This window comes from Mustelus asterias, chromosome 30, assembly GCF_964213995.1.
Source record: "Mustelus asterias chromosome 30, sMusAst1.hap1.1, whole genome shotgun sequence".
In the NCBI taxonomy this organism is placed as follows: domain Eukaryota; kingdom Metazoa; phylum Chordata; class Chondrichthyes; order Carcharhiniformes; family Triakidae; genus Mustelus; species Mustelus asterias.
The window spans coordinates 9068498-9094923 of NC_135830.1; the positions used below are offsets into that span (position 1 = coordinate 9068498).

The following is a 26426-nucleotide window of genomic DNA, read 5'->3' on the forward strand; positions in this document are numbered from 1 at the left end:
GTATTTGTGTTTCTGTATGTGTGTACTTACGTGTGTTTTTGTGGATGTGTGTTTCTGTGTGCGTGCGTGCAGATGTCTGGCATGTGTGTGTGCGTGTTGTTTTGTCAGTTGCCTGTATATTTACTACTGTACCAAGTTTCACAGGATGGAAATAATAGACCTTGACCCTGACGGGTGCGAATTATGGAGAATGTTTTCAACATCCTCTGTTGATATTTCTCTTCTGTGAGATGCAAGGCGAAATTCGTTGAATTAATGCAACAATTTATTGATCCACATAAACATCAGGGATAGGTGTCTGAAAACCCAGGGAGGATACAGTCACCAGTTTAAATTTGGATTGTGAGAAATCAATGTTAGCAAACGATGAACAGAGTGTTTAAACTTTGAAAATAATGTTCCATAAATATATATTCCACAACATGATTAGCATGTTGGAAGTTTAGAATTTGCAGCCAGAAAGGGAGAAAACCTTTGGTGACTGAGGAATTGCCATAGAAATCCAATCTCTTCCATATCTTCTGCTCGGGGATGGGGAGCATTGTGAGTTCATCGTTTCGTTCTCTCCTATGGACTGAGCACTTTCCATTTTGGTTTTCTCTGCTGAGGAGCTGTAGCTACAGTGGGTTCACTACTGCCCCTCCCCCTCACTTTGTTGGGGATGTGGGGGTACAGTGAATTAACTACACTCCCCTCTTCCTCTCTTTACTGGGAAATTGGGGGTAGAGTACATTAATTAATGTTCTTCCCCCTCTTTTTGGGGTGAGTGCTGATACAGTGGATTAACTACTCCTCTTTGTTGCGAAGGGAGGGTACAATGGTTTATCTAATGCCACTCCCACTCTCATTGTTGGTGGAGTGTGGGTAAAGTGGATTATCCAATGCTCCAACCCCCTCACTTTGCTGGGACAGTGGGATTACTGTGGATTACCTAATGCCCCTCCCCTCTCTTTGCTGGAGGAGTGGGAATCCAGTGTGTTAACAATTTCAATCCCCCCTCTCTCTGATGGGGGATTGCTGCTCTATGTCTGTGTGTGACCCTCACTTCAGTTCCGAGTGGATGTAGTCAGCAACTTAAAGCTGACATCAATGTTAATGGGATGGACAATGAGGGAAGCAGGAATACCAAGATCTAAATATGCGTATTTGTTTATCTGAAATATTCATTCGTTGGATTTCTCCCCAGCAGCAGGAAGGTTGGTGAAGCTATTTTTCAGAGTTTGGTAATGAATATGCTCCAGTCTGTCTCTAACCCAGGGTGCGTGTCACTGATATGGGAGCACTGATTCTACAAGACTTGTAAATATGAGACCCAAACCAAAGAGACCTAAAAGAAGTAAAACTGGAAAACAATCAATTAAGCGATTGGTTATTTTCATTCATCATTGGACGAAAAGGCTTTTATTATTTTTATTGAAGTGTCGAATATAAATGTATGATTCTCATTGACATGAATTAACGGTATCCATCAGTGCAAGAGAAATGTTCACAAAACTGGGTTTACCGCTGGATTTGTCAACCGTTCTGTTGATGATCTTCAAGGGGATGGCTTCATGTCCCACCACACATGAGTAAGAAGCGCCACTGGCCCACTCCTCCGCTGCAATGGATAACAGGCTGTACATGAAGAAGGAGCCATTGCCGTTCTCCGCCACCACCTCTGTGTTCCTGTAGTTCCCGGGATTCACCGGCTTGTCATTGATGGTCCACTTGACGAAGATCTCTCGGGGGGAGAAACCTCTCACTAAACAGCTGAGGGAGATGAATCTCTGAGCGGAGACGTCTTCCGCCGAGGGCAGGAGGACAGAAACGGAGGGTTCCTGTGGATTTTTAACTGTAGAAAATGTACAACATGCGTCAGTTTCGGAGGGAATGGAACTCCTGGATACTCCAGGTCATAGAGTTTTACAGCACGAAAAGAGGCCCTTCAGCCCAATGTGACTGCGCTGGCCATGAAACACCAATCTATTTTAATTCCATTATCCAGCACTTGATCCATAGCCTTGGATGCATTGGTGTTTCAAGGACTCATTTAAATGTTTCTTAAATGCTGTGAAGGTTCCTGCCCCTTCCAACCTTTCAGGCATTGAGTTGCACATTCAAAACACCCTCTGGGTGAAAAAGGTTCTCCACAAATGCCGTTCCTTCTCTTAAATCTATATCATCTGGTTGTTGACCCTTCCACGAAGGGGAGATGTTTCTTAATTATCTACCCGATCGAGAAAAGCGTATTTGATGCTGACTTTTAAAGGTTTCCAATTTTCATTTTGGGATTTGCCCAATTTTTCAGTTCGGAGCAGAGATGGTTACGATCCATTTATTGGTGAACATTTCTGTCTGAACTAGAAAGTTACTTCAAGCTTACAGCACAGAAAGAGGCCATTCAGCTGAACTGGTCTGTTTTGCTGCTAAAGTTCAAATCACGTCCCTCCTCCCTTCTTACTCCATCTAAGCGTTGTCTTCTAATCATTGTTACTTCATCTACTTTTCACTTCTCACATCGAATTTATTATCTACAGACCCAGAGTGTTTAGTTACTAAAACTATCAATCAGGGGCGGCACGGTAGCACAATAGTTAGCACTGCTGCTTCACAGCTCCAGGGACCTGGGTTCGATTCCCGGCTTGGGTCACTGTCTGTGTGGAGTTTGCACATTCTCCTCGTGTCTGCGTGGGTTTGCTCCGGTTTCCTCCCACAGTCCAAAGATGTGCGGGTTAGGTTGATTGGCCAGGTTAAAAATTGCCCCTGAGAGTCCTGAGATGTGTAGGTTAGTGAGATTAGCGGGTACAATATGTGGGGGTAGGGCCTGGGTGGGATTGTGGTCGGTGCAGACTCGATGGGCCAAATGGCCTCCTTCTGCACTGTAGGGTTTCTATGAGAAGGCGATTAATACACCGAATAGCAAAGATTGACTCAACCACTTACACTGGAAATATACACAATGACTCATTTATTGTTTCAGTCTGGCCGCTCACCTTCTTCCTTGTGGATAGATAGTCTTAAAGGAGTTGGCTGATCCTCATTGCTCGCCACACATTCGAACACGTCCCCACTCTGCCAGGCTTGTGTCGAGATGTTTAATTTGCTGACTACACTGCCTGAATGTTTCTCGACAATCTCTGATTTTAAAGGTTTCTTTCCTTGGCTCCAGGACATGTTGAATCCAGCGTAAGCGTTAGAAATGACACATGTTAAGGTCACGGTCGCCTCCAGTAGGACCTGTTCTATGGGAGGAGGCAGGAGAGTGATCCTGGAATTGGTGCATGTGGGAGAATCTGTGAAGCAGAAATGAAAATGAACCTAAGTTTCATCTTCAGAATCAAGACAGCAGTATTCAGCCTTCACTTTCTGATGTAGTATAAAAAAACTTCGGGATATCAACCTCGAGATGTCGTCTTTAATCGTCTATACTGAATGGAAAGCCAGGTTGGTCTGCGAAAACTATTCAGTAAAATCGATTACTCCAGACGTTATTGTAATGAATCAGCATTGCAGCAATCCCTGTATAAATATATCATTCCTGACATCAGGAAGGCAATACTGAACGCTGATTTATAAATAGGGTGGGTGCACTTTCGAGCACAATACCTTGAAGCTGTTAACATATGAATATAAGAACTAGGAGCAGCAGTAGACCATCTGGCTCCTCGAGTCTACTCCGCCATTCAATAAGAACATGGCTGATATTTTCGTGCACTCAGATCCACTCACCCGCCCGCTCATCATAACCCTTAATTCATTTACTGTTCAAAAAGCTATCTATTTTTGCCTTTAAAATATTCAGCAAGGTCGCCTCAACTGCTTAACTGGGCAGGAAATTCCATAGATTCACAACCCTTTGGATGAAGAAGTTCGTCCTTAACTCAAGCAGATATCGCCCCCCCCCTCCCCGCCTTATTTTGAGGATATGCCCCCTCGTTCTAGTTTCACACTCCAGTGGAAACCACCTCCTGCTGCTTTCTTTTCTACCCCTTCATGGTCTTACATGTTTCTAAAAGATCCCCCCTCATTCTTCTGAATTCCAATGGGTATAGTCCCAGTCCACACAATTTCTCCGCATAAGCCAACACTCCCAACTCCGCAATCAACCTAGTGACTTCTCGGCACCCCCTGCAGTGCCGGTTTATCCTTTCTCAAGTAAGGAGCCTAACGTTGTACACAATACTACAGCTGTTGCCTCAATTTATAAGCTGAACTTTTTACAGCTGCACCATAACCTCCCTGTTTCTAAATTCCATCCCTCCAGCAATAAAGGACAAAATTCCATTTGCCTTCTTAATTACTGCTGCACCTACAAACCAACATTTTGAGATTCATGCACAAGGACACCCAGATCCCTCTGCACAGCCGAATGCAGCAATTTTCACCCCGGAATTAATAGTCAATTTTGCTGCTATTCCTACCAACATTGTACTCCCTTGCCCTTGCCCACTCACTGAAACTATCTATATCCCTTTGCAGACTTTCAGTGTCCTCTGCACCCTTTGCTCTACCATTCATCTTAATGTCATCTGCGAACTTGTACACACTATACTTGGTCCCCAACTCCAAATCATCTTTGTAAACAATTGCGTCCCAACTCTGATCACTGAGGCAAACCACGATCACTACTAGACACCTATCGTTTCCCCAAATACTATCAGCTCAGTAAACGCTGATATAAAGTCCACCTCACTCACTATATGAGATCAAAGTAGAGGGAAACGTTCTGATGAAATCCTGAATGGTGAGCAATCCTAATGCAGCTCTTACACAGAAGCAAATACATGGCAGTAAATTAAAAGTTGTCCGCTGCTATGTACTGACTTTAATAATTCTTGATTTTTATTAAAATCAGAGCGTAAAATGATCAATTCCTCCCTCGGTTTGCATCTCTTACCCAGAGATCCGGTGATGTTCTGACTCTGGGTGAATCCTTGATGAGTGACCTGGCAGGTATAGACCGCTTTGCTGAACCATTCCCCAGCGGAGACTGTCAGCCGACTGCTCGCCGAGAAGCTCCCGTTCACTTCACAGACGGGAGAGGTGACAATTCCTGAATCCATGGGTTGTCCATTCTTCAGCCACTTCACCGTCATTGACTGTGCCTGGAAATCGACGATTGAACAGACGATGAATGCAAATTTGCTACTTGTGATTTCTTCACTGGAACTCACGGTGAGGATAACGGTTGGAGGGATGCCACCTTCAGGACCTTGAGAAAACACATATTAGTTATTTCCTACAGAAGATGTTGATCAATCAAACTTCTGTCTACATTAGAACATAGAACATAGAACATTACAGCGCAGAACAGGCCCTTCGGCCCACGATGTTGCACCGACCAGTTAAAAAAAAACTGTGACCCTCCAATCTAAACCAATTTCTTTTCGTCCATGAACCTATCTACGGATCTCTTAAACGCCCCCAAACTAGGCGCATTTACTACTGATGCTGGCAGGGCATTCCAATCCCTCACCACCCTCTGGGTAAAGAACCTACCCCTGACATCGGTTCTATAACTACCCCCCCTCAATTTAAAGCCATGCCCCCTCGTGCTGGATTTCTCCATCAGAGGAAAAAGGCTCATTTGCAGTCAATGGACATGAACCGGGACAATCCAGGGTCCGGATTATGCACATCTCTTTATGTGAGTTATAACCAAGGCCTTACACAGGTTAACCACAGCGTTTCTGTTTTACACAAGCTGCACAACACTTACATGGCATTTCAATGCTCTTGACTGAGTCGCTGTGTCGAACCTCACAGTCGATTTTGCTGCATTCTCCCTCTGACTCGGTGATGGTTAACTGGCTGCTCAGGGTATAGGTTCCCTTCGTGTTTCTCACTGACGGGTAAGTCTTAAACCCAGTGTTGATCGGCTGCCCATTTTTCTTCCAGGTCAGACTGGTGATTTCTGGGGAGTAGTCCATTGCCAAACATCCGTAGGTGACGGAGCCGTCAGTGTTGTGTTGCTGACAGGAGGAGACCAGGCTGTAGAGAATGGGCGGAGACGGTGTCGCTGAGAAAGAATGGTCGATTGAAAAAGTTAGACACTGTTAATTGTGTTCTTTAAGCCATCAGACATTTAAAATTTTGACCAGAATTATGAACCTATCCTAATATTTCCCAATAAAACCGACACCACATTTAAGATTCGATTAGTTCTATGATTTAGGATATCTGTTCCCTCTGTAGGAACTCAAATCTCTTTCTCCGTCTCTGTCACACTGGAAAAAAAACATTTTGATGTTATCTGAATGACATAAATTGCACTGGATCAAAGGAGAAAAGCAGATGATTTTCTCTATTCTTGCAGCCACCATTTATTTCTCAATCAACAGCACCTTGTGATGAGGAAATTGTCTCTTCATTCATTTCTTAGCAGTTTTGGGAATTGCTGGTGTTCAAACTGGCTGATGCTCTCAACACTCTCCACCTCATTTCCACCAAACATCCCAACCGCCCGCCTCCCACCAATCTCCAAAACCCCCAAACAAAGAATAGTGACTTTGCTTCAATAATACCTTCAGGATGAATACTAATGTAATCACCATAAAACTCTCAAATGAATACCAACTCAAATGCTTGCAACATTCTCTAATCTTCGGATCATGCATTAATAGTAGGAATAGGCCATTCGCTTCCTCAAGCCTCCTCCTCCATTCAGTGACATCATGGGTGAACTGATTGTGGGTGTAAACTCCATATTCCAACCCCTCCCTTCAGCCCAATGACCAGCTGTCTACTCTTTCCTGACTCTCTGCTCGATCCTTCAGCTTTCTCTACTTTCCACCGGCTTCTGACGCTTTCCTCCATCTCTCTATCTGCTCTTTCATGTCTGTCCACACGTTCTCACCCCCTCTATGCTTTCCCCCAGCTCTCTGTCCTTTCTTCCGATTCTCTGCCCTTTCTTCCGGCTTTTTTCACTTGTCCCCGGCTCTCTATGCTCCCTCCCTACCCTTTATCCTGGCTCTCTGCAATTTCAGACCCATCCCCTCTCTCTGCTTTTATGTTTCCCCCAACCCTCTAGACTTTCTCCCGACTCACTGTCGTTTCCTCCTGTTCCTTGCCCTTTTCCAACACTCTGTGCCCCCCTCCCCCCTCCCCCCCTCCCCATCCCACTCTCTGTAGTTTCGCGCGGCTTTCCGCAATTACCTCCGTCATTCTGCCATTGCCCGGTTGTCTGTCCTTCCCACCACCTTTATGCCCTTTCTTCCGGATCGCTGCCCTTCCCTCATCTCTATGCCCTTCCACCCTGTTCGCTGCCCTGTCCCCCGGCTCTCTGCCTTTTGCTCCGACTCTCTACCTTTTCTCCCGACATTCTACTCTTCCCCCCGAATGTGTGCCCTTTTCCCCGTCTCCCTGTTCTTTTCGCCGGCTGTCTGCTCCTTCTCCCGGCTCTCTGCCCTTTCCCTCGGCTCTCTGCCCTTTCCCCTGGCTTTCTGTTCTTTCCCCGGCTCTCTTCCCTTTTCCCCATCTCCCTGTCCTTTCCCCAGCTCTCTGCCATTTCCCCTGAATCTCTGCACTTTCTCCCATCTCCCTGCCCTTCCCTACTGCTGTCTTCCCTTTCCCCCGGCTCTCTGCTCTTTCCCCAGCTATCTGCCCTTTCACGTAGCTCCTTGCCATTTTCCCTGGCCCGAGCCCCCGCGCTTCCCTACAGCTCTCTCCACTCCATTGGCATGCTCCTGAAGTTGGGCATCACACCGTCTTCAGACCTCGCTTCAGGATGTGAGAGAGTGAGTGAATGTGCATGCGTCTGCGTGAGTGAGTTAGGGTGAGTGAGTTAGGGGGAGTGAGTTAGGGGGAGTGAGTTAGGGTGAGTGAGTTAGGGGGAGTGAGTTAAGGTGAGTGAGTTAGGGGGAGTGAGTTAGGGGGAGTGAGTTAGGGGGAGTGAGTTAGGGCGAGTGAGTTAGGGTGAGTGAGTTAGGGGGAGTGAGTTAGGGTGAGTGAGTTAGGGGGAGTGAGTTAGGGGGAGTGAGTTAGGGGGAGTGAGTTAGGGGGAGTGAGCTAGGGGGAGTGAGTTAGGGGGAGTGAGTTAGGGTGAGTGAGTTAGGGGGAGTGAGTTAGGGTGAGTGAGTTAGGGGGAGTGAGTTAGGGCGAGTGAGTTAGGGGGAGTGAGTTAGGGGGAGTGAGTTAGGGGGAGTGAGTTAGGGGGAGTGAGTTAGGGTGAGTGAGTTAGGGGGAGTGAAGATAAGTTGATGAGGGTGGGTGTGAGTGTGAGTGAGTGAGTGTGAGTGAGTGAGGTTGAGTAAGGGTGGGTGAGTGAGGGTGCGTGAGTGAGTGAGGGTAGCTGAGGGAGTGAGGATAATTGAATGAGGCTAATTAAATGATGGTGAGCCAGTGAGTGCGTGGGAGTGGGTGAGTCAGGGTGAATGAGTGAGGGTGAGAGACAGTTAGTGAGTGTGAGTGAGGCTGAGTGAGTGAAGTTGATTGAGGATGAGCGCATGTGAGTGAGTGTCAGTGTCAGCTAGCATGAGTGAGGTTGGGTAAGTGAGTGAGGGTGAATGAGTGAGGTTGTATGAGTGAGTGGGGGTGAGTGGGGTGAGTGAGGTGAGTGAGTGACTAAGTGAGTGTGAATTATGCTGTGTGGGTAAGGTTGATTTAGGGTATGTGAGTGAGTGAGGGTATCAGGGTCAATGGCAGTGAAAATGACTGTGTGAGCGAGGCTGAGTAGGATGAGTGATTGTGAGTGAGAATAAGTGAGATTGGGTGAGTGGGGGTTAGTTAGTTTGCACGAAAGAGTGAATGTGGGTGAGTGAGTGTGAGTGAAGGTGAGTGAGTGAGCGTGTGAGCGAGCGAGGGTAGGTGAGTGCGGGTGAGTGTGTGAGGGTGAACGATGGTGAGTGAGTAGGAATGAGTGGGGGTAAGTGAGTGAGAGTGAGTGATTCAGTGAGGGCCAATAAGTGGGGTGGGTCAGTGAGAGTGGGTCAGTGATCATTCACAATTACTCTGGTCCCATTATCAGGATGATTCTCTGGATGATTTTCCGCTCAGTCTCAGCTTTCCATTGCCTGTTGTCCACAGCCGAGTCGGGGACTGCTCCATTCGGCTCCAGGAGCTCCACCTCCTCCATTTCCTCTCCATCGATTTTGTCCCGATTCTCCACATTGATCAGCTTTCAGTAACAGAGCTGTCTAAAGTCAGGCAGCAGTGTAGATCACTGAGCAGCTGCTTTAATGTCTGTGCCTTACTTTAAGAAACCCGTGTCAGTGAACAGATAGACAGACTGAGGGAGCTGGAAGGGAAGCTCACAGTAAAGTTAAAATGGGCCGCACAGGAATCAAACACCAACTCTACACCAGTATTGGGGAGTCAGGCGGCCTTAGTCTCGGCCAGGTCCCTTCTTATTTATTGTGCCTTTGTGTCCGGTGTAACACATGGAAATTCCTACTTCTGACCTCATGTTGGATGGAATGTCATTGATGAAGCAGTAGAAGATTGTTACTCCCAGAACCGTTCCCTGCCGAACTCCTGCAGTGATGTCTGAACTTAGATGTTTGACCTCCAACAACCAATACCATCTTGCTTTGTGTTAAGTATGACTCGAAACAGAGAAGAATTTCCCCCCGATTCTTATTCACTTGAGTTTTACTCGGGCTTCTCGATCCCACACTCATTCAAATGCTACCGGGGTGGCACGGAGGCACCGTGATTAGCGCTGCTGCCTCACAGCGCCACGGACTCGGGTTCGATTCCCGACTTGGGTCACTGTCTGTGTGGAGTTTGCAAGTTCACCCCGTGTCTGCTTGGGTTTCATTCGGGTGCTCTGGTTTCCTCCCACAATCCAAAGATGTGCGGTTTAGGTGAATTGGCCGTTCTAAATTGCCCCTTAGTGTCACGGGGACTAGTTAGGGTAAATGCATGTGGTTATGGGGATAGGGCTTGGGTGGGATTGCTGTTGGTGCAGACTCGATGTGTGTGTAAATGTGCCTGTGTGTGATAAACTGCGTTTGCACGTGTGTGACATAGTGGGCTGCGTGTGCAAGAGGGGAGAGTGTACGTGAGAGAAAGGGTGTGTGAGACAATGTGTGTGGGAGAGAGAGAATGTGTGTTTGAAGAGTTATTCTTTGTGTGTGAGAGTGTATCTCTTCTGAAAGTGTGTGTGTGCGGAGGGGCGGGGAGAGTAGGAGTCTGTGTGAAAGAGTACTTCTGTGTGTGATTGAGTGTGTGTTTATGTGAAAAGGAGTGTGTCCGTATGAGATACAGGGTGTCTGTGAAAGAGAATGTGTGTGCCTGAGAGGGAGGGTATGTGTGTGGGAGAGAGTGTTGTGTTCATGTGAAAGACAGTATGTGTGAGAGGGAGTGCCGATTGGAAAGTAAAATAATATGTTCATCAGTGTCTGAAGGTGTGCATGGTATTGCGTCTGAGTGAGAAAGATGTGTGCAATGTGTGTGGGAGATAGAAGCAATGTGTGTGTGTCTGCGTGTGTATGTGTGTGTATGTGTGTGTGTGCGTGTGTATGTATGTGTGTGTGAGAGAGGGAGACAGTTTTTGTGTGTGAGAGAGAGACTTTGTGTGTGGTTTACGTGTGTGAGAGTGTGTGAGACACATGAATGCTTTTGCACGTGTGTGAGACAGTGGTCTGTGTGTGCAAGAGGAGAGAGTGTGCATGAGAGAAAGAATGTGTGTGTGAGAGATAGTGTGTGTGTCTTTATGTGTGTGAGAGTGTGTCTCTGTTCTTCAAAGTATGTGTGTGTGTGTGTGTGTGTGGAGGGGCGGGGAGAGTGTGTGTGAGCGAGAGAAAGTGTGAAAATTAGACAGAGTGGATGCGTGAGTGTGTGTGAATGAAGTAACTGTTGAGAGAACATGTGTCTGTGATAGGTGGAGTGTTTAAGAGAGATACATTGTGTATACATGTGTGTTCGTGTGTGAGAGACGGAGAGACTGTGTGCGTGTCAGAGAGAGGGTGTTTGTGAGAGACAGTGTTTGAGAGCAAGGTTTTGCATGTGTGAGATAATGTATAAGGGAGTGAGCGTGTGAAAGAGAGAGAAATATGTGCCTGTGTGAGAGAATGCGTGCGCAACTATTCGCATGAGAGAGGGAGCATATGAATGAGTGTGAGATGGAGTGAGAGTATACGGAAGAGTGAATGTGAGAGGGATAGTGCATGTGTGTGTGTGTGAGGGAGAATGTGTGCACGAGACTGTGCTTATTTGAGAGACTGTGTCTGTGTGTAAGAGTGCGTGTTAGAGTGTGTGCATGTGTCTATGTTTGTGAGAGAGTATTTGTGAGAGAGCCAGTGTGTGAAAGGAAGAATGTACAGGTGTGAGATAGTGTGTGCAAGAGAGATAGGAATATGTGCGTGTGTATGTGAGAGAGAGATGCGTGTGCAAGAGGAATTGTGAGAGTGTGTGTGAATAAATGTGAGACAGCTTGAGCGTGTGTGACAGAGTGTGGGAGAGAGAGTGCATGTGAGAGTGCGTGTGCGAGACTGTGCTTATGTGAGAGTATGTGTCTGCGTGTAAGAGAGAATGTGTGTGGGGATGTGATTGCTTTTGTGTAAGGGCGTGTGAGAGATTAATTGAGAGAGCGAGAGTATGTACGTACTTGTATTGAGAGAGTGTATGTACAACGCGAGAGAGAGAGAGAGAGAATGTGTATGGCTGTGTGAGAGAGATCGTATGAGAGAGAAAGTAAGTGTGAGTATGTATTTGTGTGTGCATGTGTGAGAGAATATGAGAGTGTGCATGTGTGTATCTATGTGTGTGAGAGTGTGTGATGTGTGTAAGTCTCTATCTGGCTGATTTAGTCTGGAAAAGCACCCTCACTCCACACACACTCACCCACTCACACAGTAAGTGGGAGTGACATGTGAGCACAATACGGACCGCGGGCCAAAGGTTGGAAAAACATTTAACTCTTTCACAAGTCAGTCGCAATTGAATAATTTCCTCTTTTCTCAATGAGCGAAACTTGTAAAAACTCAGGACATTTGACACAATCCAGGGCAAAGCCACCCACAAGATTACCCAACCCCCTCATTCACCCTATTCACTCTCTCCATCACTAACAAGCAGTGACAGCAGTGTGTATAATATACAAGATGCACTGCAGCAACTCACTAAGGCTCCATAGAAAACACTGTCCAAACCCGCTGCCTTTGCATCCTAACAGGACAAGGGCAGCAGCCACATATGAACACTACCACCTGCAAGCTCCCCTCCAAGACACACACCATCCTGACTTGAAACAATATCTCAGTTCCTTCACAGTCGCTGGGTCAAAATCCTGGAACTTCCTGCCTAACAGCACGGCGGATGCCTGCAGCATATGGACTGCAGTTATTCAACGATGCTTCATAGCAACACTTTCTCATGGAACAATTAGGGAAGATTAAAAATTCTGGCCGAGGAAATGACTCTAAAAGAGCCTTTAGAAAATTAAAAATAAGATGCAAATGAATTTGACCCTTCAACTGTCATACTAAACAGGTCAGGGACTGCTATAGTACGGATCACAATATAGTAAATCTCACTTTGCATTTGTTCATCGAACATTCTCAAGGCCGGTACATCACTGGTTAAAAATCACCCAATTCTCCCTCTGCAGTCTGACGTTTCTGCTCTGTCTGATGGTCGCAATATGCTTTGGGGATCTCATTTCTGAGACGCCGAGTCAAACATCAAGTCAAACTGTCACATTTCTCACAGATACAAGTGTATTGAAGAAATAAATCAAATTTCACTCCCTGAAATACAGCAGAAGGAACCAGAAGATTTATAGCCAGTCAAACAGATTCCTGGTCCCAACACAGTGACCACGCGCACAGAAACAGAACAGACACAAACGGTGCAACAATCGAGTGCCCAGCAGATAGATCTGTTCAATCTGTCAATTTCATTCAAACTGTTGGATTCTAATTGATCAATGGTCAACTTACAACAACAGAAAATCAATAATCTATTTTAAATTAAACTGATATTCATTTCAAAACTCCTTTCGACTGTTAATTATTTCTCTGTCTCACTTCTCGAAAACTATGTGAAAATGTAATTTCGCTGAAAATGAGCAATCAAAAATAACAGATTCAGGACAGTTCAATGTCCCTAACAGAGATGCAGTGACACAGTAAGAAGTAAACAAATCGGGAATCATTTACATTGAAAACCATTACTGATTAGAACTAATTTCTTAATTAAATGTAATCAACAAAATAATCAAAGCAAAGCACTTTATTGAGCTGAGCACAGCTGAGTAAAGTAATGTTTTTTTCTGAATTCATTTTCGATACAATTAAATGTTCTCTAAAACGGATGATATTTTGCACGCCAGTGCAATATTCAAGGTCTTTTGTTTTAACTTAATCAGCACCAATATCATATTTTAAGCTATTGTTAATTGCCTGTTAGTTCTCCTGTCAGCTCATTTGTATTCTGTAATAAAATGAGTTTTCAATTATTCAACATGCTTCTGCCTCCAACAGTGTTAAATAATTGGGTTACAATTAAATCTTAGACAATCTTAAACAATAATTTCAAATTACTGAATGGAAGCATTCAGACATCTGTCATTCAGTTACTTAAATCTAATCACATTGTAATATTTTACTTTTTCACTTTTACTACAAATGTCTTATTATAATCTACAAACGTGTTAAAATGCATACTCCTGAATTTGTACAGAGTGTAACGGCCTGGCAGTTTGAAACCAATAATTCTGCTTCCTGGATTTAGTAATTTCGACCATCCATATAACTTAATTACTGAACATATTGTTGAATTAAAGAAGATCTGAATTAAACAGTGCAAACACAAAGAGGACAATTGATTCAAATCCTCTGTAACACTAAAACACGATGCAGAATATAAGTCTAGACCTTTTCTTCATTATAATATTTAATAAGAATTAAACATAAGCTTCAGATAGAATCAATTCTTCTATTCTGTCATTTATTCTTCCCATAATTTTATCCTGTATTTAGCAGTAATGGGAGACATGCTGTTATTATTAAGTGCAGAGCTAATATTATTTTAATAATATTTATAATATTATTATATTTTATATAAATTAATCTTTTTGAATTTCAAGCATTAACTTGTCCATCTCTAGTCAGTTTCTGTTGACAATTTACTACAAACACAATCATATGAACAATTACTTCAGTGTCAGCGAATTCCACCTGTCAGAAAACTCTGTTCGCTCTGTCAAGTGTATTCAAACTGTTTGATTCTAATTGATCAAAGGTCAAATTACAACAACAAAACAAATCAAGACAAATTTTAACTTAACCTGATGTTCATTTCAAAACTCCCTTCGCCTTTTAACTGTCTCTCCCTGTCTGTCTCAAATCCCAAAAACTAGGCAAAAATGTATTTTTCTGAAAATGAGCACGTCAAATATAACAGATCAGGGTCGTGTAATGTCCCTAACAGAGATACAGTGACACAGTAAGAATTGTAATTCATGATTTATTTTAATATGTAAGCATCAGTTAACATGAATAAGATGCCCTAACATATATTTATTTTATTTTTCCGAAACCTGTTTGCTTTATCCCCACAAGAATTTTCAATTCTTTTTTTCATTTTCATTTAGCCAGAAAACGTGTAACCGCTCAGTTGAACCAATACAGAAACAATTGAGAAATACCAAACGATTTCACAAATTTTGAGGTGAGATTAGTAATAAACTATCTCGGTATCCAATTACAAATTACTTGGAATTAATAATCTGGTTGCGGCTGCACAGAAACAAAATGTGAATAAGCGGATACAAAAATTGCCAAAAAGTAACGTCTTACTCTGCAAAATTCGTATTCCAGTGAATGCGAACTTAATCTGGGATATAACGATTAATACAAAGTATATTGCTGAACTGAGCGCTGCTGTGGAAACAGCATGTTATCATTGAAATAGTTTCTGGAATTATCACAAAATATTTCCAGTCTGGAAAATTTTCTGGTCATGTTAATTGTGTGAAAAGCACAACAGAACTATTAAAGGGGATTAATGCTAATTTATATCAATATAAAATAATCTTGGGTGAATATGGAGTTATATTACCGATTAATAATTGTTTGTTTTATATTAATTTTACTTTTAAACTTGTTAATGAGAAGTTTGTGATTGCAACAACGACTTCGTGTCCGAATGAGCGTTGTAAGTCATGATTTACTTTAATTTGTAAGGTTTAGTTAAAATTTATAAAAATGTTGGAATATCTTCATTTTAGTTATTTTTCCAAAACCTACTTGTTTTCTCCCTACAAGGGTTTTCAAACTCAAAGATTGTTTGCATTCAACCAGAAGACGTCTAACCGCTCAGTGGCACCGAGTTGAAACAATGCAGAAATAATGCCGTAACGCCAAACCATTTTACACATTTTAAACATTCATAGTGATCGAACCACAGAATCTCTTCAGCAAAAACACACCAAAACACTTCAATGAGGGAATGAATCCGTTTCACGGACAAACAGTTCAATTGTCCATTCAACAGAATCAAATGTAACAATGCAAGAAAATCTCAATATCGAATCTAGCAAACCAACTCCTTACCAGTTATTAAACTAAACAGAAATCTGGAATAATAGCAACAGCAATAGCATTGCGGGGATGTGGAATGTGTTCAACAAATTAGTATTGAAACTTTATCACATTTTATTCATATTGGGTCATATTTCAAACATATTTAAACATTTGGATGGTAAAAGCTGCAGCCATCAAATGCCACCGAGATGAAACATTGCAGGTACCCCAAATTGTGAATGCAGTGAAAAAGTATGTTCTGAACGAGCGGCGTAAACCGTGGTTTAGTTTAACCTGCAATTATCACTTAAGATTTAAAAAATACAAATACAACAACGCCTGCCTGATTTCTGCCTGCAGTCATGCGTCAAGCAGTTGCAAACCCGCAGACTGTTCGTATTCAATCACAAAGCGTGCGTCACCGAGTTTAAACAATGCAGAAGCACCAAACTATTTCACAAATTTTACTTATTCAAAGTCGACCAGACAAACAATTTCCTCACCAGAGAAACACATCACTGAGAGACTGAACCCTGCTTCCTGCAGAAGCAGCTCAATTCTACAAACTCTTTCAACAGAATCAAATGTAACATTGACAGAAATTTTTGATATATATTCCAGCCAATCCGCCACCACCAAAGTAATTAATGTTTAAAATAAACAGAAATATTGCATAGCAGCACCAGCATTGTGAGTGAGTGGAATATGTTCACTGGATTAATATAGAAATTTTAGCATTTTAAAAAAATGTTGGGTTGGATTTCAAACACTTGTACAACCCGCAGCCACTAGATGTCACCGAGAATAAACATTGCAGAAACGCCGAATTGTTGAACAGACGTTAGGCTTTTAAAGTAACCCAGCCACACAGTAACTCAACAGATAAACACAAAAGCACAACAACTAGGGATTGAATCCCTCAGCAGCACCGATTGTCAAGAAACAGCGGAATTCCAGAACCCATTTGCAGCAGAATCACGGGAAACATTGTAAAAATTCACAATCGAGAATCCACCAAACCCACATTTAAGTAAACAAATGGATTATTAGTATAGGCAAAAATATAAAACAAAGACACATGCAAACCAGTTTCTCAATAAGTGCATGGTTCTTACCTGCAGTCACCGTCACCATGGTTCCTTGTCCCCAGTAGTCGAAGTAGTCACAATGTCACATTCCCTGGGTTGTGTCATACAATAACCGTCCCTGCACAAAATAGACACAAGAGCAACATTATTTTAAATATTCACAAACCAGAGGAAAAACAAAGTCAATTAATGTTCATTAAATTATCATTGTATTTCTGGATACCATTCTCCATTCATAAATGACCCGAATGTTTTATATTTCACAGAGGAACACATGAATATGTTATTGAAAACACCAACTGATAATTGAGTAATTATCACAGATTTTCCATATTCATTCTTATCATGTGGTCAGTGCTGGACAAAAATAATACTGTATTGTGATTAAAGTTGGAATTTAAAAGTGACACTGATCCAGCTTCAATCAATCAATGCTGAGGGGTTTTTGTATTGACAGTAACTGCTGTGCCATCCAGGCACAGTGAGACACAGCATGACAAATACTGCGGCAGGCTGTTCACTGTAAAATACAAAGATTTGATTTTACTGCTATTTCAAAAGCCTGTTTCCATCTCGTTTAAGAGTGAGTCAGTGAGATATTTCAACTTTTACTGGTCATGATGTTGATAAAGGGGATTAGAAACTTTTACACTCTCCGTTCACACTTAGCATGTAAATAAATAACAATAAAGTTGAAGCATTTTATATCTTTTAAAAAACAATGCTGCTTCTACCTATTATTTTGTTGAATCCTCATTTTGTTTGGCATTCCGCAGTGGCACTGATCACATATTTAAGCAAAGTCCTTCTCTGAGGTTTTTGTATGAGGATGTCGCTGTGCTCAGCACTGTGACCCCATCGTATCACTGCGACACACACCCGTACAAAAACTGCACTCATTCTGTTCAGTACTGCCGCTCAATATTCACTTCAAATGGACCATTTGTTCGGCTCTAATTTAAAATGTAGGCAACTGTTTATATAACACAATCTATCAGAAATATTAAAACGATAGTGCTGTACTTGCTGAAACGACAATAAATATAAAGTCAGTGAAAAGCTCACCCCGTTATATCGGTGACTTTTCAAATTTTACTGCTAAATGCTTTCTTTGTTACTTTTTAAACACGATTATGGTTTGATTCTGACCACTGTCGGTCATATTACATTTAAAACAGATACTGACCTTCAGGTTATGATGGAAGTTGCTGAATTCCCTCACGAGCTGTTCTTGTCCGGGTGCAGCCCTGGTTCCTCTCGCTGTGGTCTCCTGCACAGTAATAGATGGCCGTGTCTTCAGTCTTCAGGCTCGTCATGTCCAAGGCGAAGATGTTGTTTGAAAGGTCTTTGGACGCAGTGAATCGGCCCTGAATCCCGGAGGCGTAATATTCGTTGGATGAATCTTCGTAGCTAACCAGCCACTCCAGCCCCTGTCCGGGAACCTGCCGGATCCAACTCATTTCGCTGCTGTCAAGATCGAAGCCGCTGGTTTTACAGGTCAGTCTCAGGGATCCTCCGGGACGCCCGGTCTTTGCCTCTGGCTGAGTCAACACAACCTCCGACTGGACACCTGTAAAAATAGATCAAGAAACCCGAGGATTAATCCTGGTACTGATTTTTGAATCTGGAATATTATAGAGATAGACTGAGACAGCAACAGTGAGAGACTTGGACAATAAAAACCTACTCACCGGATAAGAAAGTCAGCAACAAACTGAGACAAATCACCGACCTCATCCTTCTGGTAAATTGGGGGAAATGGTTGTGTCCGGAACTCAGTGAACAAACCAACTCCCGGACTGTTGGATTCCGGTCCCAGTGAGCGGCATTTAAATACCCGGCAGAAGGGGGCGGCTTTCCAGGCGCCGCCTGTTGATTCCCTGCTGGAGGCGGCGACAGGATCCACGTCCCACCTTCCACACCCCCAACAGAATGGAGTCGAGATTTACAATAGGTTATTATTAAAACTGACATTTTATTCATGTCGGGATATTAGTTTGGCTGAGTATGTTCATTGTATTGTTTCCATTATTTCTGATGGTGATATTGCAGTTCATCATTTCTTTATTTAAATAACTAATTCCATTGTAAATATGCTGAATTTATTACCACGCCCCTAACAAGGACACAAATCTAAAAATGATGAAATAACGCTTTCGGATATAAAGAGACCGTCAGTCTATTTTGCAACAATTCCGGGTCTCTGTCACATTACAATAATAAAGCATACTTTATCGGAAGAATTGTTATCAATTTCTGTAACTAAATGTGGGGGATGAACAAAGTGATTCTATTTACAGTGCGGATGGCTATCACTGTACAATTTGGGTTTGGAGATGAGAAGAAACTCTCACACAATACAATGTTTCTCCTTATATTTGTCAAACTGTCCCAATCTCGAAGACAGCCCTTTGAAAATAATAAGAATCCCGCCCTCCTGATAATTAAATAGTGAGTTGCCAGAGAAACATAAAATTAACATCGATTTTTGACAGAGAAGTTAATGATTCGGAACGGACACGGAGATCATTAAAGTTCTCCTTCAGCATCCAAATCGTTGCAGCTCACTCTATTGGCCACCGACTGTCTAATATTCATTGGTATTGGGAACACAGGGTATCAGGACTTTGCGGCACATTGCACAATATCACAAGAATAAATGTTTTATCTTCCATTGAATCAGGTTATGAACTGATCATTTCTCCACTCATTGGCAGCTATGAGAGGGACTCTTCAATAACAGGAATCAGATTATACTGTACAATAGAACACGGTGTAAATCAGGTACAAGAGACGCTGCTGTTTAAATGAGATACAGAACGTTCAGAATATTCAGTTTTATGATGTTATTTTAATATTATTTCGATGCATTTTTGGCCATTGCTCTGATCTCAATTGACTGGGGAATTGGGACCATCAACGTCTCTCTCTCGCATTTCATGAAGTGGTTAATGAACAGATTATAATTATTGGAAAGGCATTTACTTGGAAGATATACAAATGAAAAAGCATCTGGTCACTTTATTGTTTTGCGATACTATTTACTCACATAATGAACTGGACATTGAATGAAAATATTTGATTAGAATGATTACTATTTAAAATGTGTCTTTCTTGTGCGAATGAAACATTTATTGTTTAAATGGCTGAATCCCATTTTGTCCATTCAGGTTCACGCTAATCTTTCCCACACAGTATTTGGCAGCAATCCAGGCTGCTGTCAAATGCTCAAAGTTATTGACAGGAAGCATCTGGGGGTGTTTGTGAAGTAAATCAATGATCTGTTTCTTCAGTACTGACCGTTTGGCTGCAAGCCAACTTAAAACCCTTCACGTTGTCAATGAGGTCCATTTATAAACAAATCTACCCAGTAACAGTACTGGGGGCACTTTAATTTTTTGAAGTTGTAAATCTAGATGAAATTTTCCCATCTCGAAAGAAAGGAAAGTCATGCAGCTTCTCTGGCACCCTGTCAGCAACAATAATGATTTTTCCAACACAGCAGGGTATTGTGATAGATGGATAGAAAGAATTACAGGCAAACTGAGAGATGTCTCAGAGAGACGATACATGAACATGTTTGCATTTTCCTCCCCTTTATCTTTCCATGGGATGTTTGGTTGGAAAGACCAGCACTTTTTGCCTGTCCCAAATTCCCTTGAACTGACTGGTTTTCTAGGCCACTTCTGAAGATATGAAAGAGTCAGCTATTTTGCTGTCCGCTTGCAGTCACATCCTTGTGAGATCAGGTAGCGATGGCAGATTTCCCCCATTGGGGAATCAGAGATGTTCCAATAGTCGCCATTACTATCTATTTCAGATTTATTAATTGAATTCAAGTTCTACCATCTGTAATGGCCCGATTTAAATCCCTGTCCTCACATCATTGTCCTGGGCCTCTGGATCACTGGATCAATTAAATTAATATTATGTCACAATCTGCGCAAACAATAAATGTATTACTGTGTTGATGCAGGAATGAATGACATTTGAATGAATGATGGTTGGATGAGTGACAATTTGATGCCTCAATATTTTGATTGAAGAATCAGTGAATGGATTGATGGATGCTTTGATAGATGGCATTGAAAGATGCTGTTCTACATTCCCATATTTGTGCTTGATTATTTCATAAATGGAATCAGCTCCTTTATTCCATTTGTGTCAGTCTAATACCTCCAATTCTTCCAGAATGTCTGGGTGAAATCCATCCCGAGTTTATCGGGAGTTAGCAAGCTGATTCTCATGGAGAGAAGGACGAGATATTCCTGCGGCTCGGAAGGTTCATTTCTCTGCTGATGCTGAATCTTCATATCCAAGATAAAAAGAGTGAACATGATTAGTTTGAGGAGGGAGGATTGTAATATTTGAAACATCTGGTTCTTTCACGTGCAACAAATCACTCAACATGCCATCACCCAAACTAGAGAAGGTAACAGGGTGAAAAGTAAATAAGGTAACAACAGAAATATTGTGAGACTCACTGGACAACTCCAAGTGTTACATTACTTCCCAAAACAGTGTAATAATGAATCCGGATTTAAAGATTCCGTAACTTCACATGAGGTACAGGTAGTTTCATTTATATCATCACTTTGAAAATCATCACACACTCCAGCTATTTATCAGGACTTTCTATGTGATGATGAGGTGATTACTTTTCAATGAAGCGCAGAGGCTGCTGGGTAGCTGTTCATTATCCTCGGTCTGAATTAATTCAATTCCCCACTGAATTCTGGGACAGATTTTATTTTTTGGAGAAAAAAAGGCCAATAAAATGTTAATAAATGTTAATATCAATAAATCATACGAAGCAAATTACAATTGTATGTTGTATAGAATGAAATACTGAAAGCAAACTGAAAATGCTGGAAAAACGCAGCAGGTCTGACAGCATCTGTGGGGACAGAATAGAGCCTGGATGACGCTTCAACTGAGTATTCCTGATGCATTGGAGAGATCATCATTGTTTCTAACAAAGTGTCAGAGAAACTGTACAACTTTCCTGCAAGATGGGAATAGTTTAAGTAGTTACTGTTTAATGATATACACTATTACGAGCCACACACAAGTTACATCAATTCATGTATCGATCCCAAATATCATAATTAACTTCTCCATCCTAACTAACCTAATCAACGCCTCAATCACTAACTATACCCTCAAAAAAAACTGCCTCATCCCTATCCACCCTCAAAATTTCCCAATTTCATCATCCTTTTCAAATTTCTCCAGATAAAAAAGGGTCATCCTGACTCAAAACGTTGGCTCTATTCTCTCTCCACAGATGCTGTCAGATCTGTTGAGATTTTTCAGAATTTATTGTTTTTGTTTTAGTTTCCAGAATCCGCAGTGTTTTGCTTTTTTCAAAATGCTGAATATAATTGGTGAAATAATTGTTTATCTGTAAGAACTGATGATAACTGGTGAATTGGAACAACCCCGCCTGGAAATTCCCCTCCAAGACACTCATCAACCTGACTTGAACATATGTTACCGTTCCTATACTATCGCTGGGTCGGAATCCATGAGCACCCTCCCAAACAGCACTATGGGAGTACCTACATTGCAGGTTTTGCAGCGGATCAAGAAGGCGGCTCACCACCAATTTACCGAATGCAATTAGTATTGGGGAATAAATGCTGGCCTAGACATGGTCGCCATAAAGTAATGTTAAATATACTAACCTTTATGAATGAACGATAACTGGTCAATGCATTTATTAAACTGTGAATGGACGGTCATTGTGAAAATAATTACTATTTTTCTGAACATTTATGACATTCTCCTTATCTGCTGGAAGATTTAAGGTTTGAAGTTTATTTATTAGTGTCACAAGTAGGCTTACATTAACACTGCCATGAAGTTACTGTGAAAATCCCCGAGTCGCCACATTGCGGCATCTGTTTGGGTAACCTGAGGGAGAATTTAACCTGGCTGTGCACCTTACCTGCATGCCTTTTTGGACTGTGTGAGGAAACTGGAACACCCAGAAGAAATCCACGCATACACGGAGAATGTGCGGACACCGCACAGACACTGACCCAAGCCGGCAACCAAACCTGTGGCCCTGGCGCTGTGAGGCAACAGAGTTGACCACTGTGCCACACTGGCACCCACCATTCCACAAGAGGTGTATAATTCAAATTCATCACACTTTTTGAAAAGTAAGCCAATGGAAGAGACTGCTCCAGCTACAGACATATCTCAGTCATAGCATCACAGGAATGATATTTGCTATGGTCCCACTTGAAATACATCATCTGCTTGCAGACCGGGTGTTCCTGATGTGCAGTTCAGTGATTGTGTTGAAAGATTTACTCCAGGCAACAACTTCTCCATGTTCCATATGTGTCCATATCTTTAACGTACTTCGTTCCATCTCGCTAAGACATTCAACACCGTCAGCAGGGCAAGGACTACAGGATTTTGCTGATAATTGGCTCTACACCAAAGCTCCTAATATCCATTCATGATACAAAAACGATAACACACACTGACAAATGGTAGCTTAATGGGCAGAACTTGTGGCAGAATTAACCTTACGAGCGAAATGCAGTTAATGGGAATCAAGGGAAAAACAGTCCACAGGCTGGAGCACAAAGGAAGATGGTTGTGATTGTTAATGGTCAATGATCTCAGTCACAGGGCTTTGCAGGAATCCTTCAGGTTAGTGACCAAGCCCCAAGCTTCAGCCATCATCAAAGCTCATATGTGGTTTGTTCACTGGTGATTGAACAAAGTTCAGCACCAGTTCCGACTCCTCAGGGACTGACACAGTCTGTGTCCATATGAAGCAAGAGTTAGAAAACATTCAGTCTTGGGATAATGAGTGGCAAGTAACATTAATGTCACACAAGTGGCAGACAATTACCCTCTCCAATAAGGGAGATTCCAACCATCTCCCCTTGACACTAAGTAGTGTTACTACCGCAGAATCCCTCACTATCAACATCCTGGGCATTATACTTCGTGAAAATCTGAACTGGAAAATACATTTAAATCATGTGGCTACAAGAGAAGGTCAGATGTCAGGAGTTCGGCAGTGAACAGCTGACCTCCTGAATTCCCAAACTCTATCCTTCATCTACAAGGCAAAGGTGAGGAGTATGAACAAAGAACAAAGAACAGTACAGCACATGAAAACGCCCTTCTGCCCACCAAGTCTGTTCCAACACAGCTGATTGAATATTCTCTACTTGACTGACTTGTGGCACTCAAAAAGCTCAATGCCTTTCTGGAAAAAGTAGCTGTCTCGAAGAACACCCCACCCACCAGCTTCCCAAAGGAAATCATAGTTTGGCAACAAAAGTTGACATTATCAGTGACGTCAAAATCCCATGAAGTAATGTTAAACATATCATATCTCTGCTTATATTCAACTCGCCTCTGACTCTGTGTTACACTAGGCTCTGCCTGGATCACATTCCAGGAGGTCCTGCCTAAGTTTTTTCCTGCACTCTGCTCAATATCAGCTGTCCATGTACGAGGCACAGGCTCTGTTAATATTATAATTTCTAAATTATGGCTGCACTTAGCCATGTCTCTGCTAATCTGACAAGAGGCCGTGTCTTAATTCTTACTGCCTCAGAACATTTACCACTGTATACTAAACTGGAAATACTGTCTTCATGCATTACACATGGTTCTGTCACAGTTATTTTGCTAACAGTTCATTAGATTTTAATAATCTAGATCATTTTTAAGTTAATGCTGCACCAGTCCATGTATTTGATTGTTTAAGACTATTTCATGTCTCGTTTTATTGTACTTTGTAATACCTCCTAATTGCTGCATTGTCCGAATCTCAGTGTGTATCAGTCTCGGTCCTGTATCAGGGATTACTACGAAGAAGGTGGGCTCTGTCTCAGTTTATATCAGTCAAGGTACTGTATCAGTAATTATCACTAACACACTGGACTCTGCCTCAGTTTAAACCTGTCTCTGTCCTGTATCAGTAATTATTACTAATGCACTTGGCTCCATCTCAGTTCATACAAATCTCGGTCCAGTATCATTAATTACTCGGCGCTGTCCCAGTTCATGTCGCACAAGCTCCTATATCAGTAAAACTGCGATAGACACTGTCTCAGTTTTCTTTTCCTCGACAATGTCATTTTTAAAAATGTTTCTTTCATGGGATGTGGCTTGTCACTGGAATTTGGCATTTGACCATCCCCACATGGCACTCGGCACTAACTCATTTCTATTTTGTTGGATCAGGCCCCTGTTTATATTAAAATACCGTCTGGCTCTGTTAATACTCTGCTACACCCAGAACACAGTTTATATTGCACTAGACATTCTCTCTGGATATGTAATATTTGATACTGACCCTGTATATATTTCACTAGGCTGTGTCAGTGTTATTCTTGCACTGGTGGAGGAGGTGGTTAAGAAGGCTTATGGTGTGCTGGCCTTTATCAATCGTGGGATTGAGTTTAGGAGTCCGGGGATAATGATGCAGCTATATAAGACTCTCGTCAGACCCCACTTGGAGTACTGTGCTCAGTTCTGGTCGCCTCATTACAGGAAGGATGTGGAAAAGCTTGAAACGGTGCAGAGGAGATTTACAAGGATGTTGCCTGGATTGAGTGGCATGCCTTATGAGGATAGGCTGAGGGAGCTCGGTCTTTTCTCCTTGGAGAGTCGTAGGATGAGAGGAGACCTAATAGAGGTATATAATATGTTGAGAGGCATAGATCGGGTGGACTCTCAGAGGCTTTTTCCCAGGGTGGAAATGGCTGCTACGAGAGGACACAGGTTTAAGGTGCTGGGGGGTAGGTACAGGGGAAATGTGAGGGGGAAGTTTTTCACACAGAGGGTGGTGGGCGAGTGGAATCGGTTGCCGTCAGTGGTGGTGGAGGCAAACTCAATAGGGTCTTTTAAGAGACTCCTGGATGAGTAAGTGAGACTTAATAGGATGGAGGGTTATAGGTAGGCCTAAAAGATAGGGATATGTTCGGCACAACTTGTGGGGCCGAAGGGCCTGTTTTGTGCTGTAATCTTCTATGTTTCTATTAACTATACCTCTGTTTGAATTATGTCTGTATTACTACACGGTTCTTCAAGAAGAAGAGGTAATATGTTGGGTAAAGACATTGCTATCAGGCAGGATTGAGAAACTGGCAGTATTGGATCGACAGTATTTGGTTGGTGCAGTCTTGGAGGGCCGATGGACCTTTTCCTGTGCTGTAATTGTCTTTGTTTTTTGTTCTTTGTTGACAGTGCATGCTACACAGGGCTTAGTATCCATTTTCAATGCAGTCAGCAGAAGTAGATTTCAGATATCACTTCTTCTTTTCCAGTGCCCAAAACCTCATAGAGTTTGCACTTGCAGTAGGATGCAGAGAATTGTGTTCCCCCAACCACTTTCATCATGACTGGCATTGTCCAGTGCAGTAAATATCCAATACAATATAAACGTGGACACGGTCAATTGCAGAAATAAGACTGCATCTAGTTTGATACAAACACGGACAGATCTAAATTAGTACAAACAGAGACAACGTCTAGTTTAATATAAACAGAAACATGGTGAAGTATAATATAAACAGGGATAGCGTCTAACTTAGTATAAACAGATAAAACATCCAGTTTAAGATGGATAGAGACTGGCAATATAAAATTCTACGTGCAATATAGAAAGAGTTAGGGTCTAGTGAAAAATAAACAGGGTCTTGGCCTCATAATATAAGCTGATACAGGGTAAATTTACTGTAATATAAAGAGACTGGTTAAATCCCCATGAAATTTGTAGAGACGGCCGACTGTCCCATCAAAAACTTGCAGGACAGCAGTAACATAGGGTTAGCAGCAGAATGTAAAGTTCCCTCTGCATTGCCAAATTAAATACTCCAAGGCAGGAATAGCATGAGTTACATGCAAA

The 26426-nt window shown here is 42.3% G+C and overlaps 1 gene segment (V, D, J or C); it reads right to left on the reverse strand.

Annotated features, from left to right (window-relative positions):
- Positions 1-1232: 1232 nt before the first annotated feature.
- Positions 1233-16679, reverse strand: LOC144480998 (Ig heavy chain C region-like). The segment is given in 5 exon segments: positions 1233-1834; positions 2976-3275; positions 4880-5194; positions 5702-6001; positions 16565-16679. Coding segments are annotated over 5 exon segments (1326 nt in total).
- Positions 16680-26426: the final 9747 nt, after the last annotated feature.